Here is a 26,261-nt window from a genome sequence, read left to right on the forward strand (position 1 = left end):
CAGAACTCTCAACTCCCTGGAAGAACAAGTCCCATCACTTTGTCATATTTGATTATGTATAAACAGTGAAAAATATGTGTTTTATCCTTTTTTTAATTTTTTGGTACCAGAAATTGATCCCAGAGGCACTTTTCCACTGAGCCATATCCCCATCCCTTTTTAAAATTTTTATTTTGAGACAGGGTCTCACTAAGTTGTTGAACTTGGGATCCTCCTGCCTCAGCCTCCCAAGCTCCCCAACATCACAGATCACCGGTATGTGCCACTGCACCCAGCAAAAATATGTTTTTAAGTAATAAAAATTTGAGAGAAAGGCTTGTGAAAATGGGTTCTGTGAGAGAAATCAATTCAATTTCATTTTTTTTTCCTCTGAAAATGTACACAAAGTGGTGTAAGAGACACAGCAGCTGCCATTTATCTATTTTATTTAGGTAACTTTCAAGAGGAGTTAGGTAGTAGAAATTTCATCATTCACTGTCACTTCACAAGGGAGAAATGGATACTCAGTAATGTTAGATCAAAGCTAGAAGATGCTGAAGGCAGGATTTACAGCCTGTGGTCTCTGAAACTAAAAGTTGCTCCAAGATGGTAAATGATCCCCTGAGAACAAAGAATATATGACAGTGTGGAGAGAAAAGGATGGCAGATGTGTGGTTTGAACATGTTCTCCAAAGCTCATGTGTTGAGAACTTAATTCTTAGTGCAACCATGTTGAGAGGGGGGACTAGGTCACACAGAGAGCAGCCCTCGCTCTCTGAGTTAATGTTGTTATCATGGTAGTGAGTTCATTATTTAGAGAGCAGCTTTATTATAAAGGTGAATTCAGCCCTCCCTTCCCCTTTTTTGTGTGTTTTATTGCTATGTGATTCCTTCAGCCATGCTCTGATATGGCAAGAAGGCCATCTCTGCATGTGGTCCCCATACTTCCTAGTCTCTAGAACTGTCAGAAATACATTTCTTTGTGAACTGTGTAGTCTGTGGTATTCTGTTAAAGCCACATCAAATGAACTAAAACAGTGATCTTAAGTCACCTGGGAAGCTGAACCCCCTCCCTGATTCTTGGCTTCCCTCCATTAGTATCTGGGTCCCCTAAGCTTTACCATCAGAACAGAGAGATGCTGTTCATCTCATTTGATTCTTTTTCATTGCATTTGGTTTGGGAAAGGAAAGGGGTCACGCTGTGCTTAGTACATTAGGTAAATCATTAGGGACTGTGAAGCTCTTATGTTTTGAATAAAATGTGTCTCCCAAAAGCTCTTGTATTAAGGCAGGAATAGTTAGAGGTGAAATGATTAGACTGTGAGAGCTGTAACCTAACCAGTCATTCCTCATTGGAATGGACTAACTGGGTGGGGACTGTAGGCAGATGGGGCCTGGCTAGAGGAGGTGGTCACTGGGGGTATACCCTGGAAGGCTTCATCTTCCCTGCTTGGCTTTTGCCTTTCTCATTCTGCTTCCTGTCCACCATAAGGTTAGCAACTTTTTTCACTGCTGCCCTTCTGCCATGTTGTTCCACCTCATCTTGGGCTTGAAGTGATGGAGTTGGCTGCCTGTGGACTGAACCTATGAAACTGTGAGCCCCAAACATACTTTTCCTCCTCTAAGTTGGTTTGTCAGTATTTTGGTCACACAAGGAAAATTTGACTAACACAGAAGCCAATTGATGTGGTGAGAAGGGAATGGGAGAGTGCTGCTGCCTGTTTCCCAGCACTGGGAAATTTTGCCTGACTTGAGACATTTGCTTTTGGAGAGATTTACTGTTAGAGAGACTCTCTGGGTATAGACCAGGAATTTTTAATACAACTTTCCACAGTGAGGGAAGTGCCTTTTCTATCTGCTTTACTCAAAATGGTAGCCACCGGATATTGAAATTTGAACTGTTATTAGTGCAGGTAAAAAACTGAATTTTTTAATTTAAAATTGCAAATATAAAAACAAAAAATGAAAAATGGCTACTATTATAGATAAGTGCATGTCTAGATAATGTTCCTTTTGAGAGTTCTGCCTGCATGATGCCAAGACATTTTTTTTTAACTGAAAGAGAATTTTCAAATAAGAAACAAAATAGTTATCACCTTTATTATTATTACTTCTATATGTTGAATACCTACTAATTACTGTGCCCTTGTATTATCACTATTTTAGTAAAGTACAGGTGACATAAATTCACCATTTTAGTAACTTTAAGTTTACAATTCAGTGTCATTTAACACATTTACAATGTGGAAAAACCATTACCAATGTCTAGCTCTAAAACATTTTCATTGTCCTCAAAAGAAAATCTTGCACCCTTATGTAATCTCTCCCTGTTCCTCTGTTCCCACAAACCCTCTTCTACCTATTCAGAAGATGGTACATAAATTGAATCAGATAACATGTGGCCTTTTGTGTCTGGTTTCTCTCACTTGACAAAATCTTTACAAGGTTCTGAGTCATAACATGTGTTAGCATTTTATTCCTTTTGATTGTTGAATAATTTTCAATTGTATATAGCTATTCCACACTTTGTTTATCCATTCATCAAGTGATGGACATGTGGGTAGTTTACATCTTTTGTGAATAGTGCTGCTATGGACATTTGTGTACAGGTTTTGTGTGGGCATGTGTTTTCACATGGGTATAGACCTAGGAGCAGAATTGTTGGGTCATTTGATAATTTTATATTAAAATTATTGAGGAACAACCATAATGTATGTGACAGAGACTGCACCATTTTGTTTCCATTAGCAGGTATAAGAATTCTAATTTCTCCATATCTTCACCAACACCTGTTATTTTCTGTTTTTTTTTTTTTTTTAAATAATGGACATCCTATAATGGGTATGATGTGGTATCTCATTGTGGCTTTTATTTGCATTTCTTTTATGACTAATAATGTTGTAAATCTGTTCATATGGTTATTGGTTCTTAGTATATCTTCTTTGGAGAAATGTCCATTGAAGCTCTTTGCTTATTTTTAAATAAACTGTGTTTTTGTTGTAGATTTCTTATATATTTCAGATGGCAGGCACTTAGAAGATATAAAACTTGCAAATATTTGCCATATTCTTTGGGTTATCTTTTATTCTCAGTGTCTTTTAATACACAAAATATTTCAATTTTGATGAAGTCTGATTTATGATATACCTAGGAAATTCATCTAATTCTAGGTCATGCAAATCTTCAGCTATGTTTCCTTCTAAGATTTTTTAGTGTTAGCACTTACATTCAAGTTTTTTTTTTTTCACTCAAAGTTAATTTTGATGCAGTAGGGATCCAGATTCATTCTTTAGTGTATTCAGTTGTTTCAGTAAATTAATTGAAGAGATTAAAACAATTGACTCTATATGTGTAGGTTTATTTCAGGGCTCTCTATAAATCTATATATTTAGCTTTATGCTCATACCACATTGCTTTGATTGCTATTTTTTAGAAAGTTTTAACTTGGAAAGTATGAATTCTCTAACTCTGTTCTTCTTTAGGATTGTTTTAGCTATTTGGGACCCCTTAAATTCCCTCTAAATTTTAGAGTTTGCTTTTCTATTTTTGCAAAAAGATCATTGGGATCTTGATAGTGATTAATTTGGTGTTGCCATCTTAACAATATTGAATCTTACATTTCATGAATATTGAATGTATTTCTTTAGTTCTTTAATGTCTTTCAGCAATGTTTTGTAGTTTTCAGAGAATAAGTCTTGAACCTCACTGATTAAATTTATTCCTAAGTATTTTGTTCCTTTTGATGCTATTGTATATGAAATTGCATTAATTTCCTATTCAGTTTGATTATTACTAGTATATAGGAATAATTTTTTTTGCATATTGATCTTGTATCCTACAATATTGCAAAACTCACTTATGAGCTCTATTTGATTCTTATGGAATACTTAGGACTTTCTATATATAAAGTCATATCATCTACAAATATAGTTTTATTTCTTTTTTTTCCTAGTTTGGATGGCTTTTCAAATTTCTTTTTCTTGACTAACTGCTCTGGGTAGAACTTCTAGTACAATGTTGAATAGAAGTGGCAAAAAATGAACACTTGTCATATTCAGGATCTTTGGGGAGAAGTTTGGAGTATGATGTTAGTTGTGTATTTTACATTATCATTTTTCGAGATTTTGAGTTGCTTAGAGCCTTGCTAAATTACTGAGGCTGACTAAATTTTATTTTTTTTTAGTGAAAAAAACCTCATAGTAGCTTTAAAATTGAAATAGTTTCCTATTTTGTATTTAATACCCCTAGGTGATAGCTCACAAGATATTAGTGGTATACTTTCATAATAAATGATTTCAAAACAATAATTTTTCTTCTTAAAACAAAAATTAGGTGGAAATTTTCAATTCACAGTAATTACTAAATTAGAGACCAGATTTTTCTTTCTCTTCTTTAATAAAATCTTTTTTTTAAATATTTTTTTTTTTAGTTATACATGGACACAATATCTTTATTTTGTTTATTTATTTTTATGTGGTGCTGAGGATCAAACCCAGGGTCTCTCATGTGCGAGGTGAGTGCTCTACCACTACGCCACAATCCCAGCCCCTGAAATCTTTTTTTATTTTAAATGAAATCCACGCGCAAATTTTGACATTAAGACAAGAAAAGGATAAACCCCAGAGACTGAGAGGTAGTTTACAGTTTATTTTAATCTTTTATTTTGGTCCTTTTCATTAAAAACGTATAACTTCTTTGATTCATTCACTCATATGCTACTAAAATGTTATAAAAAATATCACCAGTGTAGAGTTTGGTGTTTTTATGAGAAAACCAGAGAAATCCCTACCCACTTGATGTTTATGATGATCACATGTGACAGGTAGACTACACTGCTGTAGGAAAGAGGAAAATCAAACACCTTTTATTTTACAAATGCCCAAAGTTAGTGTCTCCACTTATGAATTCTCAGATTATTTTAAAAAGTGACAGGCATGAATGCTTTCCTTTTAGCTATTACATAATCAAGACTTGTCCATGGGATTTGATAGCTAATGGGCACTAAATGATTATAGGCTTTTTCAATATTTATTATATCACTCTTGAAGTATGTGTTCTCTGATGAGCTTTGGTTTAAGGCTTTTACACATGCAAATGTACTTTCTAGGGTTCTTCTTCCATATGGATTTTATAGTGATTAGTAAGGGATGACCTGTGGTTGAAAAGTTTCCCACATGTGTTGCACTCATAGGGTTTCTCCCCTGTATGAATTCTCTGGTGTGCAATACGTGAGGAGCTTTGTCTAAAAGTTTTCCCACATGTATTACATTTAAAGGGTTTCTCTCCTGTATGAATCCTTCGATGTTGAATAAGGGCTGAACTTTGGCCAAATGACATCCCACATTCCCCACATCGATAGGGTTTCTCTCCAGTATGGATTCTCTGATGATTACTAAGGGATGAGTTACACCTGAATGTTTTCCCACACTCATTGCATTTGTAGGGTCTTTCTCCAGTGTGCATTCTCTGATGCTGAATGAGAGCTGAACTCTGCCTGAAGGCTTTCCCACACACTTTACATTTACACGGTTTCTCTCCGGTGTGAATTCTCTCATGAATGATAAGAGTTGAATGGGAACTTAAGGCCTTGCCACATTCATTACAATTATAAAACTTCTCACCAGTATGAATTATTCGATGTCTATTGAGTCGTGAAATAGAAGTGAAGCCTTTTCCACATTCATTACATCGATAGGGCTTTTCACCAGTGTGAATTCGTTCATGTTGAATAAGTGATGCACTCTGACTAAAGGCTCTCCCACATTCACCACATTTGAAAGGTTTCTCTCCGGTGTGAATTCTCTGATGATAACGAAGGGATGAACTAGATTTAAAGGTGTTGCCACATTCGTTACACAAATAGGACTTTTTTCTGGGATGAACTCTTTGACCAGGAAGGGATGTGTTGCAACCAGATGCTTTCCTACCTGGATTATATTTATAAGGGTTTTCTCCAGCATGGATTTTCTGATGTATAAAAAGCCCTGACCTTCGGCTGAAGGACTTACCACATTCCTTACATCTATAGGATTTCTCCACAGTGTGGGTTCTTAGATGCTTATACAGGGATGTACTGAGAGTGAAGGCTTTCCCACATTCTTTACATATGTAAGGTTTCTCTCCGGTATGAGTTATTTGATGTTGAATAAGAGCTGAACTTTGGCTAAAGGCTTTGGAGCATTCTTTACATTTAAATAATTTCTCTCCACTATGATTTTTCTCATGTTTACGAAGGGATGAAGTATTAATGAAGGTTTTCTCACACATACTACATTGATAGCGTTTATCTGCTGTCATTTTTGGCTGATTAGGTAAATTTGAATTATGTTTCAAAGTGTTTCCTTTTTTTTCACATTTTGGTGGTGGTTTCTCTCTGGGAACTATCTGTTGCCTAACAACTACTGATGTTGGGTTGAAGTTCTGGCTAAATTCAACATTTTTATGGCTTCTTTCTACAATTAAGGTTTTTTTGTGGGTGACTGAAACTATCTGAAAAATTTCCTTTTTATCCTGTTTTTTCTCTAATTTGCCTTCATATATGCAAGATTTTTCTGATTTCAAGTCCAAGGGTCCAAGTCCATTTCTTCTGGATCGGTTCATTATCAATCTCTGAAATGAAGAGTCCTGTGTTTGAGTTGACTTTGTGGTCTTATGATGGCTCTTCCACGCTGGAGGGGGAAAAAAAATAAATTGAAGGTGACTCATGTAATATCACAGAAGTTAGCTCTTTGGATCAAATGTGGAACCAATATATATTGATGTTATTAAAGAAGGTCCTGGTATCTGGCAAAAAATATAGGAAGAGAAAAAAATAGGAGAGTTAGGCAGTTTAGGAAAAAAAATCAATGGAGTAGAAGTACAAGGTGTGAAAGAAATGAATAAAATGAACCCATTTAAAGAGAGTGAGACAGAAGATATCAAAAGGGGAACATGAGTTAGGAAGTGCAGTCTAGGATCAGAATCCAAAGCGCATGAAGAACTCCTAAAGTATCATCTCAACATTCCTTTTCTTTGTGTAAGTATTCCTGATCTGTAAAGTTTTCTTTCTTTTGTTTTATGCCCAAATTCCTTTGTATCCTTCAGATTGAGTTCAAAAGCTAACTCTATGAGTCTTTGCTTGACTCTGAACTTTCATATTCTGTTCCCCTTATCCTAGCACTTACCAGAGTGTTTATACACATACATACTCACATATATATACGTATATATACACACACACAAATACATACACATACACTATATACACATTGTATGTATATACATACATATTGTATTTTGTATCTTTCTATATTTCTCTCCTTATAGATCACTTTACTTTTCTAAGTGTTCTTCATAAGCAGATCAGCACATCCTATCTTCCTATAGATCCTCTTGATAGCAACCCAATTCTACACAAAACTTGTTTTATTAATCTTTCTTAATTATTTACATATTCCTAGTTTCTAGAATGTTAGATAATTGTATATGCTAATTTATTATATTATACATTCACATACAAATATTTTAAGCCCCTTGTAGAAACTGCTTTTCAGGACAGCACATGGGTGGTCAGGGAGGTTTTAGGGCCAGTTCGCACAGCATTACTGAGTTAATTTACAGAGGGGCCACAAGGTAGGCGTGAAGCCAAGGGCTGTGAGCTGGAAAGGCAGCTTGTGCATCAAGCCAGAAAAGCTATGCAGGGAGGGTTGAAAAGAGTCCAAGATCAACAGCAGGCAAGAATATAAAAATGTAAAGCAGGGATAACATGAAAAATGGCAAAGACCAGAATTTAATAAATATTTCAATTGGTAAGAATACAATTCAGTAAATATTAAATTTTGTCAGAAAAATGGTTGTGCTTGTAGTTTGTCATTTTTCCCTGGGCTAGACATTGTTTGAAGGGATTCTTGCTGCTTCTTCTCTTTTTTTGGAAGTGGAGGTACCAGGGATTGAACTCAGGGGCACTTGACCACTGAGCCCCAGCCCCAGCCCTATTTTTTTGTATTTATTTAGAGAAAGGGTCTCACTGAGTTGCTCAGCACCTTGCTTTTGCTGAGGCTGGCTTTGAACTTGTGATCCTCCTGCCTCAGCCTCCCAAGCCGCTGGGATTACAGGCATGTGCTACCATACCTGGCTGATTCTTGCTTCTTACTATGTTTGAGATTCCTATTTGACTTTTGCTTTCTCATCTTTCTCACATTCACACATTTTTTTTTCTGCTTAGTGAACATTATATATTTTACTTTTCTCTTTCTCAGTTTTCTTCATGAATAACTCTTCTTCTCTTCCCTCTTTAAAATAGTATTCCTAAAGGTATTGAATTCTTCTCATATAGCACATCCCCATTGACTGGTTTTATATTCACCCACACCCATACTTTTGGTGCTTATTATAAGGGAAACAGAATTTTTAAATTCTCTGCTTAATGTTTTCCTAGTTCCTATTGACCTAAGATATACTAAATTAAACAATCAGATTTTAATTCCTTATCTGGGCCTAAAGTATTGGGAACACTTTCCCCTGTGTTTATTGGCATTGTTTATAGGTTTGTACATGTGCTGGGAAGAAAGCAGTAAGATTTTGCACTCTGGATTCTAGCTCATAAGGTAACAGCAAAAACTCTGCCTTATGACTTAGTAGGCACTGAAGGGAGACAATGAAATAGTCAGTTGTATAGATTATTCTGGAGAGGTGGGAAAAGGTCAGAGCTGAAGATATGCATGCAGGAGATATCAGCATACAGATTTTATTTAAAGACAAAGAATGGAGAGAAATTACTTGATTATTGCAATATTCAGAAGTTAAGAAAAAAAAAATCAGGACAGTATGATGTTCCAGAAGCCAAAGAGAATAAAAAGTACTCCAGGAAGGAGTGAATGATCAATTGCGGCAAATACCTTCAGGACTAAAAACCCCGATTGTGGGCAAGATGGAGGCCGTGTAGAGCTTAGTACAGTGCTTTTAGTGAAATAATAAGGAACAAGGTCCTACTGGAGTATACAGAGGAAACAATGGCAAGTGAGAAAGCAAAAACATCAAATGGAAAATGTTTTTTTTTTTTTAACCATAAGATTTATTTTTATTTTTTTTAGTCATACATGACAGCATAATGTATTTTGACATATAATACATACATTGAATGTACATACATCAATCATATTGTCTATTCTATTCTGCTGCCCTTCCTATCCTCCCTACTCCTCCCCTTCTCTCCCATCCTTTCTCTCTATCCAAACTAATGTGACACACTTTTTTTTCTTTTTCTCATCACAACATCATATATGTATTCTGTATAACAATGAGGTTCTCCTTCCATCTTCCGTGCAACTCTCCTTCTCCCTCTTTTTCCCTCCCACCTCTCTTCCCTATTTAGTGGTAGTCTTCTTCTCATGCTCTTCCTCCCTATCCCATTTTGAGTCACCCCCCCCCCCCCTTATATCAGAGAAGACATTCGGCATTTGTTTTTTAGGGATTGGATAACTTCACTTAGCATAATCTGCTCTAATGCCATCCATTTGCCTGCAAATGCCATGATCTTGTTATTTTTTAGTGCTGAGTAATATTCCATTGTGTATAAATGCCACAATTTTTTAATCCATTCATCTATTGAAGGGAATCTAGGTTGGTTCCACATTCTAGCTATTGTGTATTGTGCTGCTATAAACATAGATGTGGCTGTGTCCCTGTAGTTTGCTCTTTTTAGGTCTTTTGGGTATAGTCCGAGAAGGGGAATAGCTGGGTCAAATATTGGTTCCATCCCCAGCTTGGAAAATGTTTTTGAAAGTTTGGTTTAGAGGAGAAAAAGGAAAATGAGACATGGACATTTTTATTTGTAATGAAAGTAATTATTGCTACAAGAGTCCATATCAATTGTGGTAAACTCATCCTAGCACTAAAGTGCCAATGCCTTAGTCTCATATTTTCCACTGAAACAGATATGAGTCTTAGTTGAGGACATCCTAACTTCCTCATGATCCACTCAGATTTGCTACAGCTCTACAAGTATGTCTCCTAAGGTGCAGTTCAACTTCTGTTCCAAGAATCAAGCACAGGCCTGAGCTAACTCATGAATAAGGTTAAAACTTAGGCTAGAAGTTTAGAACTCAGAATGATCTTGCTAATGACCACCACCATGATGAGTTCCTGTCACTAGGTCTAGATTATCCTCCCAGGGCTCTTCCTATACTGAAAGGGTCTCTTCAATCTTCTCTCCATCCCCACACCTCCTATGTGAAGGACAACCCTGAATTTTATCTTTCTAGCCTGCCACTGACACTGAACTGTTTCTTAACTGTAGTTAAACATGTTAATAGTTTTGAGAAAGTTCAGGTAAATTTCAGGTAGCCACAGGATATTTTTGCTTAGTATATACTCCCTTTCCTCAGGGTATGGGCATCTTTCTGCCTTGCTGCCACCCAAAGCACACTTCTGTCTGTAAATCCTTAATAAATTGCACTTGGTGCAATCCTGTGTCAGTCTGGCTTGTTTTTTCATCTTTCAGCACCTTCCATCTTGGCAGCTGGTTCTTGAACTTTGGGTTTTACCAAAACAATTGCTTTTCAAAGCTTTTTTTCCCTACGTTTCCCCGTTCAAAATGACATCATAACCGTTTCAATGATTTTTTTCTATAAATTTTGGTTTCATCTTGAAATCTTCTTTCCCCTGCATTTCAAGTCTAGGCAGCCACCAAGTTCTCTTAAATCCATTAGGTGAAAGGCCTCCAACAGCCATCACTGATCCACCCAAGATCAGAATTTCCTTACTCTACAATGACTATTGCTTCTGACCTTCAGTTTGTTCCTTTGACCCCAGTATCTCACCTTTCTAGTGTTATTTCCCACTGGATTTACCTTCTTAATACAGAAAGCTCCTCTTGCTATTTCAAAGAGTATTCATTGCTCCTTACTTTATTCATTTATCAAATAGTTAAAAGATACCTAGTATGTGTTAGGCTATAACCTAGGTACTGGTAATCTACAGTATACTACAGATCCTGTAGTGAAAAGAAACCGTTCATTTCTTCAAAGAGTTTATAGTTTGGCATAGAAATGAAAAAATGAATAGACAATTACAACATAATGTGATCATTTCTACAACAAACACGCAAGGTAGAAATGGATGCAAACATGAGCTTAGACCACCATCAAAACTATCCTTAGATGGTGGTGGGTGCAGGTAGGTAGGCAAGGGATGAAGATACTGTTTAGAGTTTTCTGATATCTAAGATGAGACTTTAAAGGACCAGTCATAGGATAGATGGGGGGTGTGTGTGAAGTCATCATTAGTCTTTGAACCCAAGTCAACCTTCCAGATTTATTTCCTGAAGTGTCCTTCCCCACCTTATTCTTCAGCTAGATTCATAAAATGATCCAAGTCATTTCTATAAAAATGTTGCTTGTATTTGCAGTCTCACAAAGTTTCTAGAGTTAGAGAATGAGGGAGCTATATGCAGGGAATTATATATATCACCATGATAGAGGGTAGAGTGGCACATTTGTAAACATCCTCCAGATGTTTATGTTTCTGGAAAAGAGAAACATTCTAGAAATTGTATGGTTAGTAACTAATTTAAAAAATTTTTAATTGTGGAAAATTTGCAGCAATATAAAAGAGCAAATTGTACAATGAATCTTCAAACAAGTTTCAACCACCACTAATACTGTTCCATCTATATATTATAATGGGTTGATTTGTCACATCCCCTAAATATGTTACAGTCCTAATTTCTAGTACTTGAGAAGGTAACCTTGTTTGGAAATAGGGTCTCTACAGATTTGATCAAATTAAGATGAGGACATTATGGTGGTCCTGAATCCAATATGACTACTGTCCTTGGAAACTGGCAAAATCTGGCCATTTTCCAGAAATTCATGGCAGAAAAAGGAGGATGCAATGTGAAGGTAGAGGAGTTAGGACTGATGCAGCCAGGAGCCAAGAATTACCAAGGACTGCAGGCAACACTATGAGCTAGGAAGAGGTAAGGAGGGAAAAACCCAGTTTCAGAAGGAGTAGAGTTCTGCCAGTACCTTGACTTTGGGCCTCCAGAACTGTGAGACAATACATTTCTGTTGTTTTAAGCCAATTGGTCTGTGGTAATTTCTACAGCCATAGCACAATAATATAAACCCTTACCTCTCTTCCAATAAATTATGCTACAGGAGATCTCAGACATCAATTGTTTCATGCTAAGTGTGTCAAAGTTACACTTATCGCTGTCACTGAAATGCACACTATTGTTTGTAATTATTTTTGTCCTTAGGATATAAACTACAAATAAATGAAATTGTTGTGATGTAAAGGAATTTGAAATAATTATCTATGTTGCTAAACTAACCAACCTGAAACACAATTAGGGTCATTTGTTTCATTTTGCTCTCAATATCTGGGGGATACTGTTTCATTTTTAAATTTTACTTTATAATTTTTTTAAATGTCTTTGTATTTCCAAAGTCAAATTAAGAAAAGATATCTTAAAAACAATTCTAGATTCTATTCCTGCTCCCTTCATCCTCTTATTTCCTTTACCTTATAAAACCGTTTTTATTGATCTGCTTTTATCTTTTTTTTTCCTGTTTCTATCTTTTTAAAAAAATTGTAAGTACATATATAACATACCTACTTTTAAATTTTTTTTGTACTTCCTCGGCCCCTTCTTAGGTGACAGTGGAATTTACAGAGATCATCTTTATTTCTTTATACAGCTGCAGAGAATTTCACTATGTGTACACACCAAAGTTTATTCAACTAGATTACTTTGATGAACCTTTGGGCTAACTCTAATTTTAATACATCAAAACTTTACATTGGCACTTGATAAAGGTATAGCTTTAAATAATTTACCACATTGCTAATAACATTTATAAAATCCTAATCTCAAGTGGACCTGCTGGCTATCATTACCCAAAACTGCATGTAATGAAGTCCAGATGTTTTCCCAGTGGAGAAGAGGAAGCTCTCTGTGTATTGAACAAGAAAGAGTTTTAATATGCACCAAGTGAAAGGGGCAGAATAAGGTGTATTATATACTATTTTTATCTAAATATATTCCTATATGTAGTGTATTCTACATTTATCCATTGCTTCCTCTCACTCACCCTTCATCATATCCACTCTAGCTTTCTGCTCCTACCACCTAATGCCACTAAGACATCCATGTGGCTAGGACAAGACACTTTCTTCGATTCTCACCTAACTTACTTTCAGCAATACCTGACAACAATCCCTTGCTTTCCTTGGGACACTCTCCTCCTAAGCTACGGTGACCCCATACTTTGCTTCATGTTGTGGCTCATTTTTCTTGAGCTACAATCTTCTTTGTACCTTCAGTTTTCTCTACCTGCTCTTTTAATTCATAGAGTTCCTTAGGGCTTAGTTCCTGGCCACCAAACTTTTCTCTGTTTTTTTTTCCACTGGCTAGCTTCAATTACAAACTTATACTCTAGGCAAGAAGTCTCTACTTGCCACACACACTTCCAGATTATCTACTCAAAACAGCAACTCAGATGCCTTAATGACACCTCAAAGTTAATATGCCTAGAACCAGATTCATGATCACTTCATCCAACCTGTTTAATCCTCTGATTCTATAAATGGCACTATTCTCAATCAAATCCTCAAGAGGCAGCCTCTTGTTCTCATCATCTCATCAACTACCAAGACTTTTTTATTCTACCATATAATATATTCCAAATCCATCCACTTCTTATTTCTACTGCTACCATTCTATTATGCATCTTGCCTTTGATGGTACCAAACTCTCACCAATTTACTTCTTCAGTACATCTATACTTGACCTCCCTATGGATTCATTCTTCTCTACCTGACTACTTGAAATGCTTCTGCCCCTACCACCTAACAACACTAAGACTTCAATGTGGCTCACCGTAGCCTCTTTCTTCCTCTTACTGTAACCTGAGCCTTCTCCCTAGGCTATCTTAACCTCACTCACTGTTTTAATTATCCTCTATGGACCAGGTTCTTGCAAATTTACATTTCATACCCAGTCCTGACATCTCCAGGTGGATAAGTGGACCAACTAAAGACAATTCAATTTAATTAATTCCAAACCAAATTCATACCATCTCCCATACTCGATCTCCTTCCAGTGAATGATATTTTGTTCTTTCCAGAACGAGCCACCAACTAAGCAAGTATCTCTAACAATTCCATCTCCTTTATTTTCCTTATCAATTCCATCTCTAAGTCCTATTTTTACTTTCCAGACATCTTTGGAATTGGCTTGCTTGTTTCTATGTCCATCAGAACTAACCTAGCCTTAGTCATTTCTGCATTTACTATAAAGCTGGAAGTCCACTCTGGCCAGCCACTATTTTAGACAATAGGGAAGTGGGAATGAATGAAAGAGGCAATTCTGCATAAGAGAGCTAAAAATGCAAAGAAAGAGATATAAATATGTACTATTATGCAGTGATAAGCATGTTGAGGGGAAGAAACCTGTGGGACATGAGGAAATGAGTCATGCATGCATGAGGTCATCAGGAAAAAGAATGGGTATCAATCAGGAAAAGCAAGTGCAAAAAAAGAGATGAGAGCCAGGGTGATTAGAGTCCTTGCATAAAGGGCAGAGAAGAAGTAGATGAAGGTCAAGAGGCTAGACCATTATAGGTCTCTAAAGGCCACAATGAAGATTCTTGATTGTATTCCATGGAATGGAATCCTCTAAAGGCTTTGAGCATGCAGCAATATGACATAATTTAAAAAGATCCTTTTGATAGCTACAAAGGAAAGAGAAGTTGATGGCAGCAGTGGGGAGGTAGAGGGCCCATGTATGGGTCTTTGTTGGAGGGCAGGGGGACAGCAACAGCACTAATTCATACATATTAAACAGGGCTGCAGAGTATTGTGACTCCACTGATACTGTATAAGAAGTCACTTTTTAAAACCATTGCATGCCACTTTGGTAGGGCTGCTGCTAATCTGTATAGGAGCTTGGGCAAATCAGGAAAAGATGTCTTTCCTTCAGGCAGATGCTGCCCAGGCAAACCTCACTAGAGCATAGCAGGTAACACTCAAGGTGACTACCCTGCATTTCAGTCCATCTTAGATGGCTTCTTGCTTTGAGAGGACAAAAGAATTGGAAACAATGGGAAGAAAATATTATCTTTCATTGCATAGAATCTGATATTTTTACATTTGGGTGGGAACCAAACTTATGAGCTATACAAACAAGTTTAACTCCATTATTCTTAGTACAACTATTCTAGAAAAGCACAACCTCAAATGATTATGCTTTTGGTTCATATTCTAAGCAAGAGACCCAAATCAGAGATGCAGACCCTTTGAGCCATATCCTCCTGTCTTTTAACTTAAACTTAGAAAGCCAGGGATGACACAGGTTGTTTTTCTCATATAAGTTTTTTTTTTTTTTTTTTGGGGGGGGGGCGTTGTTCCTATTTATTAACAGTTCCAAATTGAAAAATAACTTTGTAAAAGTGCATTCTGAGGCTATTGGAGGTTCTAGGGAATCCTGCTCTCATAACATGAGCTTTTATGTAACTAGCTTTTCAAGGGTTAGGATTTTGGTTCTGGCTGAAAGTTAATTATAATAGTAGGTACTTCCAAAAACATTCAGGTCCGTCAACTGTGTTCTTGGGGAGTGAGCTTCTTTTGGGAAGGGCTGTTCAGAGGACACCATAATCCAGGGACATGGGTGCCTCACCAGAGTTGTAACACATTCACACCACACATCAGCTCCCCTAGGACTACCACCTCATGTCTACCTTTCACCAAAAAGAGGAAGTCCACCCCATGGGGTAGAGGGTAACAGCACAGAAAATAATTTTGATGTCCTTCATTGTACTTAGTGATCACTCACAGCTTTCCTTCAAGGCTGTCTTCTGAAGCTGAGAAGGGGTGAGTTGAGAGGTGAGTGCCCAGCCTCTCTCTGAACAGCCCTGAATCTTGGTACTCTAATCCCACTCACACTTACCTCTCTCATGAAGGAGACTCACTCCTCCTTCAGAAGCTCCCAAGGCAGGTGATTTTTCCTAATCACAGGTTATGATTCTTTCTCCTCTTTCTCTGATCTTTCCCACCAGAGTCAGGCCTCATATAATAGCCAGATTGATGCCTCCTAACTCCAGAGTTTCCCTGCTATCTGAGCTCTCTGTTTATGTTGGGGTGGTTTCTGGCAGTTTCCAAAGAATTCATTTATTTCTCCAAAATGAGGGTTAAAAGATACACAACTAGGGTTTCCATTTCAAAAACTGTCACCTTAATTGAGAAGTCCCCAGCATGGGCACTGTTGTATCAAGGCAGTCTGTCCTGTGCTCTTTCCTCCCATGGGAGGCTGTCTCTGACCATCTGACTTGACGTAGCCTCCTATGTGTCTCCTTTCTATGTTCTCAGGCTCCCTAAGTCAGTTGGAAGCTGCTTCTGTGGAGGGTGAACCTGTGCAGCTCCAGGAAACTCACAACTCTTTAGCCCTTCCCAGGCTCTCCAATTCTCAGACCAAATCCTGTGACAGGGCCGGGGCTCAGCAGGATCTGTTTCCACTGCTGTCTTCTGCAGTTTCTTCTACTCTTCTTGCTTGAACTGACCTTTCTCCAGACCTTCCCTGGGAACACTTCCTATGCCTCCACAAGCTCAAATCTCCAACCTTTCTTGGATGACAGCCACCTCTTCTGTTTCTCTCCTCTGATAATTTAACCTCAGATTTGGTCACAAAGTCCTTTCTCTCTTAACCATCTCTCAAATGTTGGTTTCCTAGGATTCTGTTTTCTGCTCTGTTCCTTTACCTGGTCAACTCAAGGTGGCAATTACCCCTTTGAACTGAGGGTTCCCTGACCTCTATTTGGAGTGCCAACCAGTCTGTCTCCCTTACATAACTGCCCATCTGTAACCTCTACCCATGTATGTTACTCACATCTCAAATGAAAACCATTCCACACTGAATTCCTCAGACTTCCTTATCAAGCTGGCTCCTCCTCTGCCCCCTGATCCTCACTAGCAGGTGCCTCTAGTCCAGGCCCACTGGCTTCCTGCCTGAATTCCCATGAATTCTGTGAGACTTCCAACTCTAGTTTTGCCTCACTTCAATAATGCCTCCTAAGTGACCATTCTTATTAACTTCCAGTCAAGATACCTTTGTGAACATATTCTCTTTGTGAAAATTAAAACATTACATGAAAACAAAGTCCCCTTTTATTAGATTCATTCCAAGAGCAACTGCTGTTACCAGTTAAAGTGTGTCCTTGTAACTGTGTGTGTTTTCCAAACCTTCCTCTCAGTGCTTATTTGCATATTTCACAAACACCTAATATTCTTTAAATATAAATAGTAATATATGGTGATATTTTGTAACTTGCTTTATTCCTTGATGTGCCTTGCAGCTCCATCCACATTAGGGTGTTCTTTCTTTCTAAACTGTGGCAACGTTTGCAGGGTAAGGACACATCATTGTTTATTTAGCCATTCCTTTATCAAGGAACATTTGTTTCTGATTCAGACCAATTTTTCTAAAATATTAGGGATAAAAAAGTTCTTCTGCTTAAATTCCTCAAATATTTCTGGCCATCCATGGAATAGTTCAAATCTCTTAGAACTGTACCAAAAGCACTTACAGTGTGGCCCTTAGACAGCCTCCCATCTCCTTTTCTTCCTTGTCTCTTTCATACCTGCAGCTTCAGCTAGAATGAATTATTTATAATCCCTAAAATTACACTGTTTGTTGAATGAATACATAAAATGCAGCCCTTTTCAGAAATAACAGGAAAGAATAAAAAGAGCTCTAGAGAGATTCATTTTGTGAAGTGATTATGAGCAAAGAAGCAGAAGCTCATGTCTAGGGGCCTGGGCTTTCCCTTCCCCATCAACTTCTTGAGGCCTGAGAACCCTAAAGGAAGTTTCCCAATTAACACACTCCAAGCTGCACCTTCCTCTGAACCAGACTGATACCTGCAGCGATTCCTCTCTGTGCTTATTTGCATATTTCACAAACACGTAATATTCTTTAAACATAAATAGTAATATATGGTAATATTTTGTGCCACCCACTCACCAAGAGAGGTGCCTCCAGGGTTTTCTTTTTCTACCTTCCAGGGATCTTCTCCCTCCTGCAACAGGGAGATCACCTTTGGTTTGATAAATGGGAGTCCTCCTAATAGAAAATAATTAAAATTAAAAAAAACTCAGAAAAACACAAAACGAAGATCAATCTGTTACAGAGATTACATGTGGCCCACAAAGCCTATACTACCTGGTCTTTTATAAAGTTTGCTGACCCCTAGAAAAAACAAATGGGAAAGGCAAGTGGAAGGTCCAGAGGTTGGATGAAGCCTTCTGCCAAGAGTTGCACACACCACAGAACAATCACAGTGGGAAAATGATACCTGAACTATGAAGAAACTTCTAATGTGTAATTACATAGAAGGAAGGTGATGGTTACCAAGACCACCTCTTCCATTCCTAAACACAGGGCAATTCTATACCTGTAAGAGGAACATGTTCTCAATATTTATTTACAAAGATATGATTTGTATAATCATAAGGCAAACCTCAGCTAAACTTTTTTGATGACCAACAGCTTTCATTCAGGGAAGCAGGTGCTGAAATCTAATTTCTGAACTGTGTCCAGAGGGGATTTCCTTACCCAGTGAGGCCAGGTTACTATAGTTCTCCAGCATCACCTCCCGATACAAGCTTCTCTGGGAAGGATCCAGCTTTTTCCACTCATCCCGAGTAAAGAGCACAGCCACATCCTCGAAAGTCACTGATACCTGTAAGAACAAGCCACTCCAGCTCTCCCAGGACCAGCCCTCATACAGCATATAGATGGAGAAAATGGAGAAGGACAGGCTACCATGAAATCCTGTTTATACTATTTAAGGTTCTCGAGGTGCCAGGTCTTTTATTTAATGAATATTCATCTAGTGACAAAAACACACCCAACAGAAAAAATATGAATGTAGCTGCTATATCTTGGGATCTTGAGCGACCCCCAAAGGCCCAGGTGTTAAAGGCTTGGTTCCCAGCCCAAGATGCTTTTGGGAGGTGGTGGAAACTTTAAGAGTTGTGGCCTAGTGAAAGGAAGTTAGGCCAATAGGGTGAGCTCTTGTAGGGGATTTGGGACTTTGGCCCCTTCTTATTTCTCTCTCTCCATGTTCCAACAGTCATGATGTGAGCAGCTTCCTCTGCTATGCACTTCTGGTCATGAAGTAATGTTCTACCACAGGCCCAAAATGACAGGCTTAAGTAACCATGGGCTGAACCTCTGAAACCATGAGCCTAAATAAACATTTTCTCCTTACAAGCTTATTACCTTGGTATTTTGTAATATCAATGGAAAGCTGACTAACACACTACAAAAGATATGTAAAGGGATTAAGGTCATTAGTGGGAGTGTTAATTAGAACGACCTGACAGATTTGATAGTACGTATTACAAAGCCCAGGAATGTTTATATTCTTAACTTACCAATGATTGTATTTGTACTATAATGAACAGTACACAAAATTGCACATACAAGAAAACTTATCATGGTGTTTGCAGTAGCAAAAAATGGAAAAAACCTAAATATTCATTGATGAAGACTAGGTTAAATAACTTAAGACAGGCAATGTCTGCTTATTTGAATTGAAGATAGTAATTACAAAAATTAAAATAGCTGTCAGTTATTGAATGCTTTCTATGGGCAAAGTACTGCTCTTAAAGCTTTATGTTAATTTTTTTATGTATAATCTATTTAATCTTCACCACAACTTAAGAAGGTAATATCATTGTCCCCATTCTACCAAAAAAAAAAAAAGTATGAAAAGGATATGAAATCTGTCCTTAAAAAGTCACACAGCAGGTCAGTGATAGAAATGGAATTCCAAACCCAGTGGTTGTCCTAGACTCCATTCCTAGTCAATCTGTACATCTGCTTCTCAACGCTACCTCATAGGGTTAGGAAATATATAAATGAGATAATCTATATAAGAAGCTGAATTTCTTTGAAAAAGCCACATCTATATTTTGAATTAATTTTTATTGGTGCATTATAATTATACATAATAATCAAATTTATTGTGACATAGTTGTACATGCATATAACATAAATCAGTCAGTTTTATTCCCCAGTGCCATCTATATTAAAGATCAAGCAGACTGACCTCAGCTGAGAACATCCTGATTATGGAGAGATGGCAAGTTGCAGGTTGAGAGTCAAAATTAGCTTGGGCTACATTATGGCCTTAGAAAAAGAGTCATTTACTTAAACTTTTGTATCTCACCTAACATTCTCCTATTAGGTAAACCTCTTAGAATGTATTAACGGCTTAACAGACCTCTAGTCTCCACCAACCCTAAAGCTAAGAAGGCTGCAACAGTCAATACCTATAGGAAAAACTTTCCCTTTCTGCTACAGCTCACCTACCTACTGGCCTCACCAACATATTTCTTAAAAATATTGATTCATACAGTTTCCCTTAAACTGTATGGAAATGGAAGGAGACCCTCATTGTTACACAAAATTACATACAAGAGTTTGTGAGGGGAAAGGGAAAAAAAAAACAAGGGAGAGAATTGAATAACAGCAGATGGGGTAGAGAGGGAAGATGGGAGGGAAGGGGAGGGGGGATAGTAGGGGATAGAAAAGGTAGCAGAATACAACAGTCACTAATATGGCGTTAAGTAAAAATGTGGATGTGTGACCGATGTGATTCTGCAACTTGTATTTGGGGTAAAAATGGGAGTTCATAACCCACTTGAATCAAATGTATGAATGATGATATGTCATGAGCTTTGTAATGTTTTGAACAACCAATTAAAAAAAAAACAAAAAAAAATATTGATTCATGACTTTTGTTCTTTGGCTATAAGTTCAGGTAATCTCTTCCACAGCAGAACAAGTCATTCAGACAACTTGAATCCATGTTTCTGTGCCACTCATACTTGGTTCAGAGTAAGTTATCTTATTTTCTTTAAAGTCAAGTTATTGTTTTATGTTATCATTTACAATGGAGATGGATAGTGATGATGGTTCCTTAACAATGTGAATGTATACACTTAAAATGTCACTGAATTATATACTCAAAAATGATTAAAATTATACAGTGTGTACATTTTAGAATAAAAAATTTAAGATAAAATACATATACATATGCACATAGATAAATGGACATATAAAATGATTTTTATGGATACACACCAAAGGGCTGTCAATGGTTATCTCTAGATGTAGAAGCAAATGACTCTTTACTTTCTTTTTTAAAATATGATACCATGAAATATACACTTGGTCTTCATTCCATTTCTTGGCATGGAGCTCCTAAAATCCACAGAATCTTCAAAAGTGATGAATGACAAGTGACTTTATGTATGCTAAGAACTGACAAAAGCTAGGAGCTGATAGTGAAGTTGGCCAATGATTTAATATATAGTGCCCGTGTTAATGGAGCCTCCAGAAAAACTCGAAAAGAAAGGATTTGGAGAGTTCTTTGAGGGTGGCATACCATACCTCATTTGATGCACCTCTTTATTTGTATCCTTTCTGATAACTTATTTTTTATTGTTTTGGTGATAATTTTTATAATAAGGTGGTACATGTTTCATTAATTTTGTGAACTGCTCTACCAATTTAATAAAGGAGGGGTTGCCAGGGAACACTAATTAATATCTGGTTGGTCATAACTGGCCTAAACTGCTGACTGAATTGGGGAAAGTCTTTCAGAGCTGTTACCCCCAGGAAGACAGTGTCAAAATTAAATTACATTAGGCTGGAGTGGTGGCTCAGTGGTAAAACACTTGCCTCACATGTATGAGGCACTGGGTTCAATTCTCAGCACCACATAAAAATAAATAAATAAAATAAAGGTATTGTTTCCATTTACAACTAAAAATATATAAAAAAAAATAAATTGAATTAAAGGACACCTAGCAGGGTCTGCTTCTGTAGCATTACTTGCTCTGTGGGTGAGGAATCTCCCTGTCCTGCCACTCCTAGCAATGTTGCGAGAGTATAGTGGGAAAAACTGACTTTTACTATTCGTATTTTTTTTTTTAATTCTCTGAAATTTATACCATGAGCATGCAATATATGACAAGAAAAACAATTTATTGGTATATGGAAGGAATATAAGAAATGATCTTTGCCCTCTAAGAATCTACAATCCATATTGTACACAAAGAAACTGCATTAAATGATTTGAACAATGAAAGACAGCTGTTTAGAGGTTGTGGGTACAGTTCAGCGGTAGAGTGTCTGACATGCAAGAGTCCTGGGTTAGATCTCTAATTCTGCAATACAACAAAACTGGCAGGACAGGTAAGACCATATGTCATCTTCTACTTCAATCTTCATTTTAGAGACAAGGAAAATCAAGTGCAACCAAGAACTGAGATCACATGCTTTTACTAGTGGCAGCAGCAAGACCATAACTTAAGTATTCCAGTTGTGAATCCAGCACTTACTCTGGTCTTAAAGTTCCTGTCACTGAGTTTTACATACCACATCACCCCGTACTAACCCATGGGCAGCAGGTGAGGATAGGGAGATGCAGTAAGGGGATTCACCTACACACAGGGATGAAGAAAGTTTTTGGCAGAAGAACAATTCGGCCCTGTCCTAATAGAATGGGAAAGGCTTAAAGAAAACAGAGCAGCTGAAACATACAATGGAGGGTCCTGGCCATAGCCTCAGAAAATGAAACTCCACCATGTTTGCGGGTCCCTGGAACAGGTAGCTGGGTCTGTCCATACTCTGAATGACATACCAGAGAAGTGTCTGGTCCAAGCATGGATTGAAGGTCAGATGAACCTGAGAATGAACTTGGGTTACTTGACTTCTTTGAGCCTCAGTTTTTTCTTATGTCTATAAAATGGGGATGTTTTAGTCAGCTTTCAGTTACTATAGCAAACACCTAAGGTGGTTTATTATGGTTCACAGTTTTGGAAGTTTCAGTCCATGATTAGTCCTACTGTTTTTGGGCCTGTGGTGAACATGAAGGAGAGGAAGCCCATTCATCCTATAGCTGGGAAGAAAAAGAAAGAAAGAGGAGACCAGGGTCCCAGTATTCCCTTCAAGGGCTTCAAGTCAGGTCACACTTCCAGTGACCTAACTTCCTCCTACTAGATCCTACTTCCTAAAAGTTCCTCTGCCTCCTAATAGTACCACAGGTTAAGGGCCACGTCTTAAACATATGGGCATTTAGGGACCATATTATATAGGAAATAATTGATCCAAATTATATAGGGGATAACTGCCATGCTGTTGTGAGAATGAGAAATAACAAATGCAAAACCCTCAGAACATTCCCCAGCATGTTGGACACTCAAGAAGTACCAACTGTTAATTAGTGTTAGATGAAGATAAGTAGAGAAGGACTAGTATTTTCTGGGTCCTAGAAACATTGTATAATTAAAAAAAATTTATGATGCTGGGGATAAAACCCAGGGCCTTATAAAAAAGCTAGGCAATCACTCCACCTCCAGTATTTACTAATTTCTATCCATGAAATTAATATTATTATTAATATAGTATCATTCAGCTACCACAATAAGCATACACTGAGCAATTATTATGTGCCCAGCCTTGATCCAAACACTTTTTATATACTAACACATGTCATCCTCTCATCTATCCAAGGAAGTAGGCATAGCTGTTATTTTGATTTTATAGGTGAGGCACTAAGAGGTGCAGTTATTTGCCCAAGGCCCACAAACAGTAACAAAGGAATTGAGTTAAAATGTGGCTGTCTGTCTTGAGGACTCCACTTCCCAACCAAAGCATGTGCTGGTTCTCTATCACCAACATCTCACAAGATCCTCATGGAAACCTCCTGCAGCTTCCTGAGGAGATATTCTTTGCCTTCAGAGAAAGAGACCTCGTCACTGTGTGCCCTGCAACATAGCTATTTTTTGTTCAAAGGTTATGTCACCTGCATGGGGTACCTCCTTTAGTTTCCTGGGAGGAGAGAAGGTCAAGATCAGTTGACCTGAGAGTAAAAACTGGTAACAGGCAAAACACTTGCTCAGAGGTAGGGGGGAAAAAGCATTTTGCCAAGGGAAGGAAGGAAGACAAGAATGAGTGAAGAAGGGAAGGCCAGAAAGGAATTTTATCAGGTTTGCATGTTTGTTCTGTCCCTAGTGCAGCATCTAATCCTATCAAATTAGTAATCATACAATGGACTGAGATTAATGAATAAAAACGTGTTTAACAAGAAAAAAGTGTACACTAGACATGTGTGAGTATGGGCAGTATTCCTTACAGAATCCACCACCTGTGAGGGTGGACCAGCTACCCCAAGATCAAAGGACTTGTGCTCCAAATTCTGGTAAAAGTTATATTGTAAGCGGGAGGGGGAAAATCCACCCACTAAGAACAGAGATGGCAATGAGCTCACCTGGGACCTTGCTTCCCTTTGCTCAGGAGCCATGTCCTTTTTCTGGGCTCTTCTCCCCAAGGTGGGTGCAGTTTCCAGAAGGCAGATCTAAGAGAAGACAAAGGAACCACAAGAAAGCCCCCTCTGCTTTCCACCCCTCAGAATCAGGAGCTCTGAAATTCTTTGAGACCCCCATGTGCCCAGAGACGAAAGTCAGGAGCTGGGAGTGGACAAAATCAGAGAAAAGGGCTGGGGCCATCCTGGATCAGGGCCCCACTCTTTGTGACTCTGTAGCTTTCCAGAAGCAAGACTCAGAAAGACATGGGACTTCATCAGCAGCAGGGACTCACTGAGCCTCACCAAGTGCCAGGCACCAACAGGCTTACATTGTTCAATTCCACATAGTCAGCAGGCATTGCTAGCACTCCATTTCACAGATCAGAAAAGTGAGGACAGAGTGCACCAGTTCACACAGCCAGTGAGAATGGCACCAGGATTCAGGTTCCTGAGCATCCGCTCTAACCTCACAGTGCACCTTGCAATTTTTCCTCCAAAATTTCTACCCAAATTCCTCTGTCTCCTGTCAATAATCAATTCCCAGATTTTAGAGAAAGCTGTTTCAGAAAAGGAAAACAGTGGTTTTCCTATGGAGGGAAGGGGGTCAAGCGCAGAAACCAAAAACTTGGGTACTAGTCTTAATTGTGCCATCGGGGAACCCTGCACCCGTCTCTTCGGTGAGACAGATCACGTCGTCTGCCACCGCACAGTGCTGAAGCCATAGGGAGGAAGCTCATTTTCTCACGCGTTCCAAAGAGGCCGGCAGGAAACCAAACGCTGGCAGGGCAAGGCAGAGTAGGGCAGGGAACGCGCAGTGGACAGACCTGGGTTAGCAGGAGGTGGGCCTGCCGCAAACGCGGGCCAAGAGCACCACCTGACACGCCTGAGGCGACGTCGCGGGACGGCTAGCGGGGACAGGCGCTGGCGCGTTGCTCGAACCACAAAGGCTTCTCTGCGCACCCCGTGGGCCTGTACCCCACGCCTGGGCGCCGCATCCTCCCGAGGCCCGGGTCTGCCTCCCGCCGCCCTCTGCCGCTCACCTCCCCAGGCTCGGGGCTTCTAGGGCGATGCCTCGCCGGGCGGTGCTACTCAGGCAGGAAGGTCCGGAACCGCCCCGCCCGCCAGCAGCCTGGCGTCAGGACCCTGCTGACAGGCTACCTCAGCCCCTGGAGTCACGCATCCACCAGCAAACTCCGCGGCCGCAAAGGTCCAGGCATCCGGGGCTGGTGGAACAGGGTTGGCCGCTAACGCCTCTGGGAAATGAAGTCCACTCGACACTTCAGAGTTCTGGGAAGTGTAGTTCTCCGCATTTTTTGAGGCAAGGCGCTGGCTGAACCTATCTGGTTCCCAGACCTCAGTTGAGTGCTCCCTCTAGTGTGCTGGGGTTCGCTGACTCCCTCCAAGAGCGAGGTCGAATCTTGGATTCCAAGAAGTGAATACTTCATCCAGGGCAGCATCTCGTACTCTTCATGTGTGTGAATGATGGTGTGGCTATCAGACACTGGCCAAGAACCAACCCATTGCAGTTATTCATCGAAAGGATACGGAATGCCTGCTATGAGCCAAGTCTTATTGTGAGCCGTTTGAAATAACGTGGGTGAACAAACCGAACATCATTGGTTTGGAGTAACTTTTAGCCGGTAGGGAGCAAACAGTGTCTGTTTTCTGATGCTACAACCAAATTCTTAATGCTGGATACTTTATAAAGCAAAGATAATTATTTAATTCATGGATTTGGAAGCTGGAGGATCAAGATTTTATTGGCACTATCTGTTTTACCTTTGGTAAAGGGCACCTTGACTTCATCACAGCATGGTAGAGAAATGGGAAGGAAAACAGTCATAAGCAGAAAGAGCAGCACATGGGTGGCTTTGCTTTATAATAATCCACTCTTGGGAGAATAAACTCACTCCTCAAGAGCATTAA

At 38.7% G+C, this 26,261-nt stretch overlaps 1 protein-coding gene across 2 annotated transcripts; it reads right to left on the reverse strand.

Moving 5' to 3' along the window:
- Window positions 1-4,611: 4,611 nt before the first annotated feature.
- ZNF354A (zinc finger protein 354A) lies at window positions 4,612-25,574 on the reverse strand. Of its 2 annotated transcripts, XM_081310836.1 has the most exons (5): window positions 25,376-25,574; window positions 24,300-24,386; window positions 18,569-18,695; window positions 17,978-18,076; window positions 4,612-6,647 (listed from the first exon to the last, which is right to left on the reverse strand). In XM_081310836.1, the coding sequence occupies exons 2-5, from the start codon at window positions 24,330-24,332 to the stop codon at window positions 5,083-5,085; spliced, it is 1,824 nt and encodes a 607-aa protein (XP_081166962.1). In that variant the 5' UTR covers window positions 24,333-24,386; window positions 25,376-25,574; the 3' UTR covers window positions 4,612-5,082. The 2 variants fall into 2 exon arrangements, with proteins under 2 accessions (XP_081166962.1, XP_081166963.1); XM_081310837.1 differs by lacking the exons at window positions 18,569-18,695; window positions 25,376-25,574.
- Between the last annotated feature and the right edge of the window lie 687 nt (window positions 25,575-26,261).

This window comes from Spermophilus citellus (assembly GCF_964194105.1).
Source record: "Spermophilus citellus genome assembly, chromosome: 1".
Lineage (NCBI taxonomy): Eukaryota > Metazoa > Chordata > Mammalia > Rodentia > Sciuridae > Spermophilus > Spermophilus citellus.

Bases quoted from the DNA above. Each gene is read 5' to 3' on its own strand.
- ZNF354A (XM_081310836.1), bottom strand. From the start codon at position 24,332: ATGGCTCCTGAGCAAAGGGAAGCAAGGTCCCAG. The intron at 18,696-24,299 runs GTGAGCTCATTG...TTGTTCTTACAG, and splicing joins AAAGGGAAGCAAGGTCCCAG to GTATCAGTGACTTTCGAGGA. The intron at 6,648-17,977 runs GTGAGTGGGTGG...TTCCCCCTCCAG, and splicing joins CCCTGGAGGCACCTCTCTTG to CGTGGAAGAGCCATCATAAG.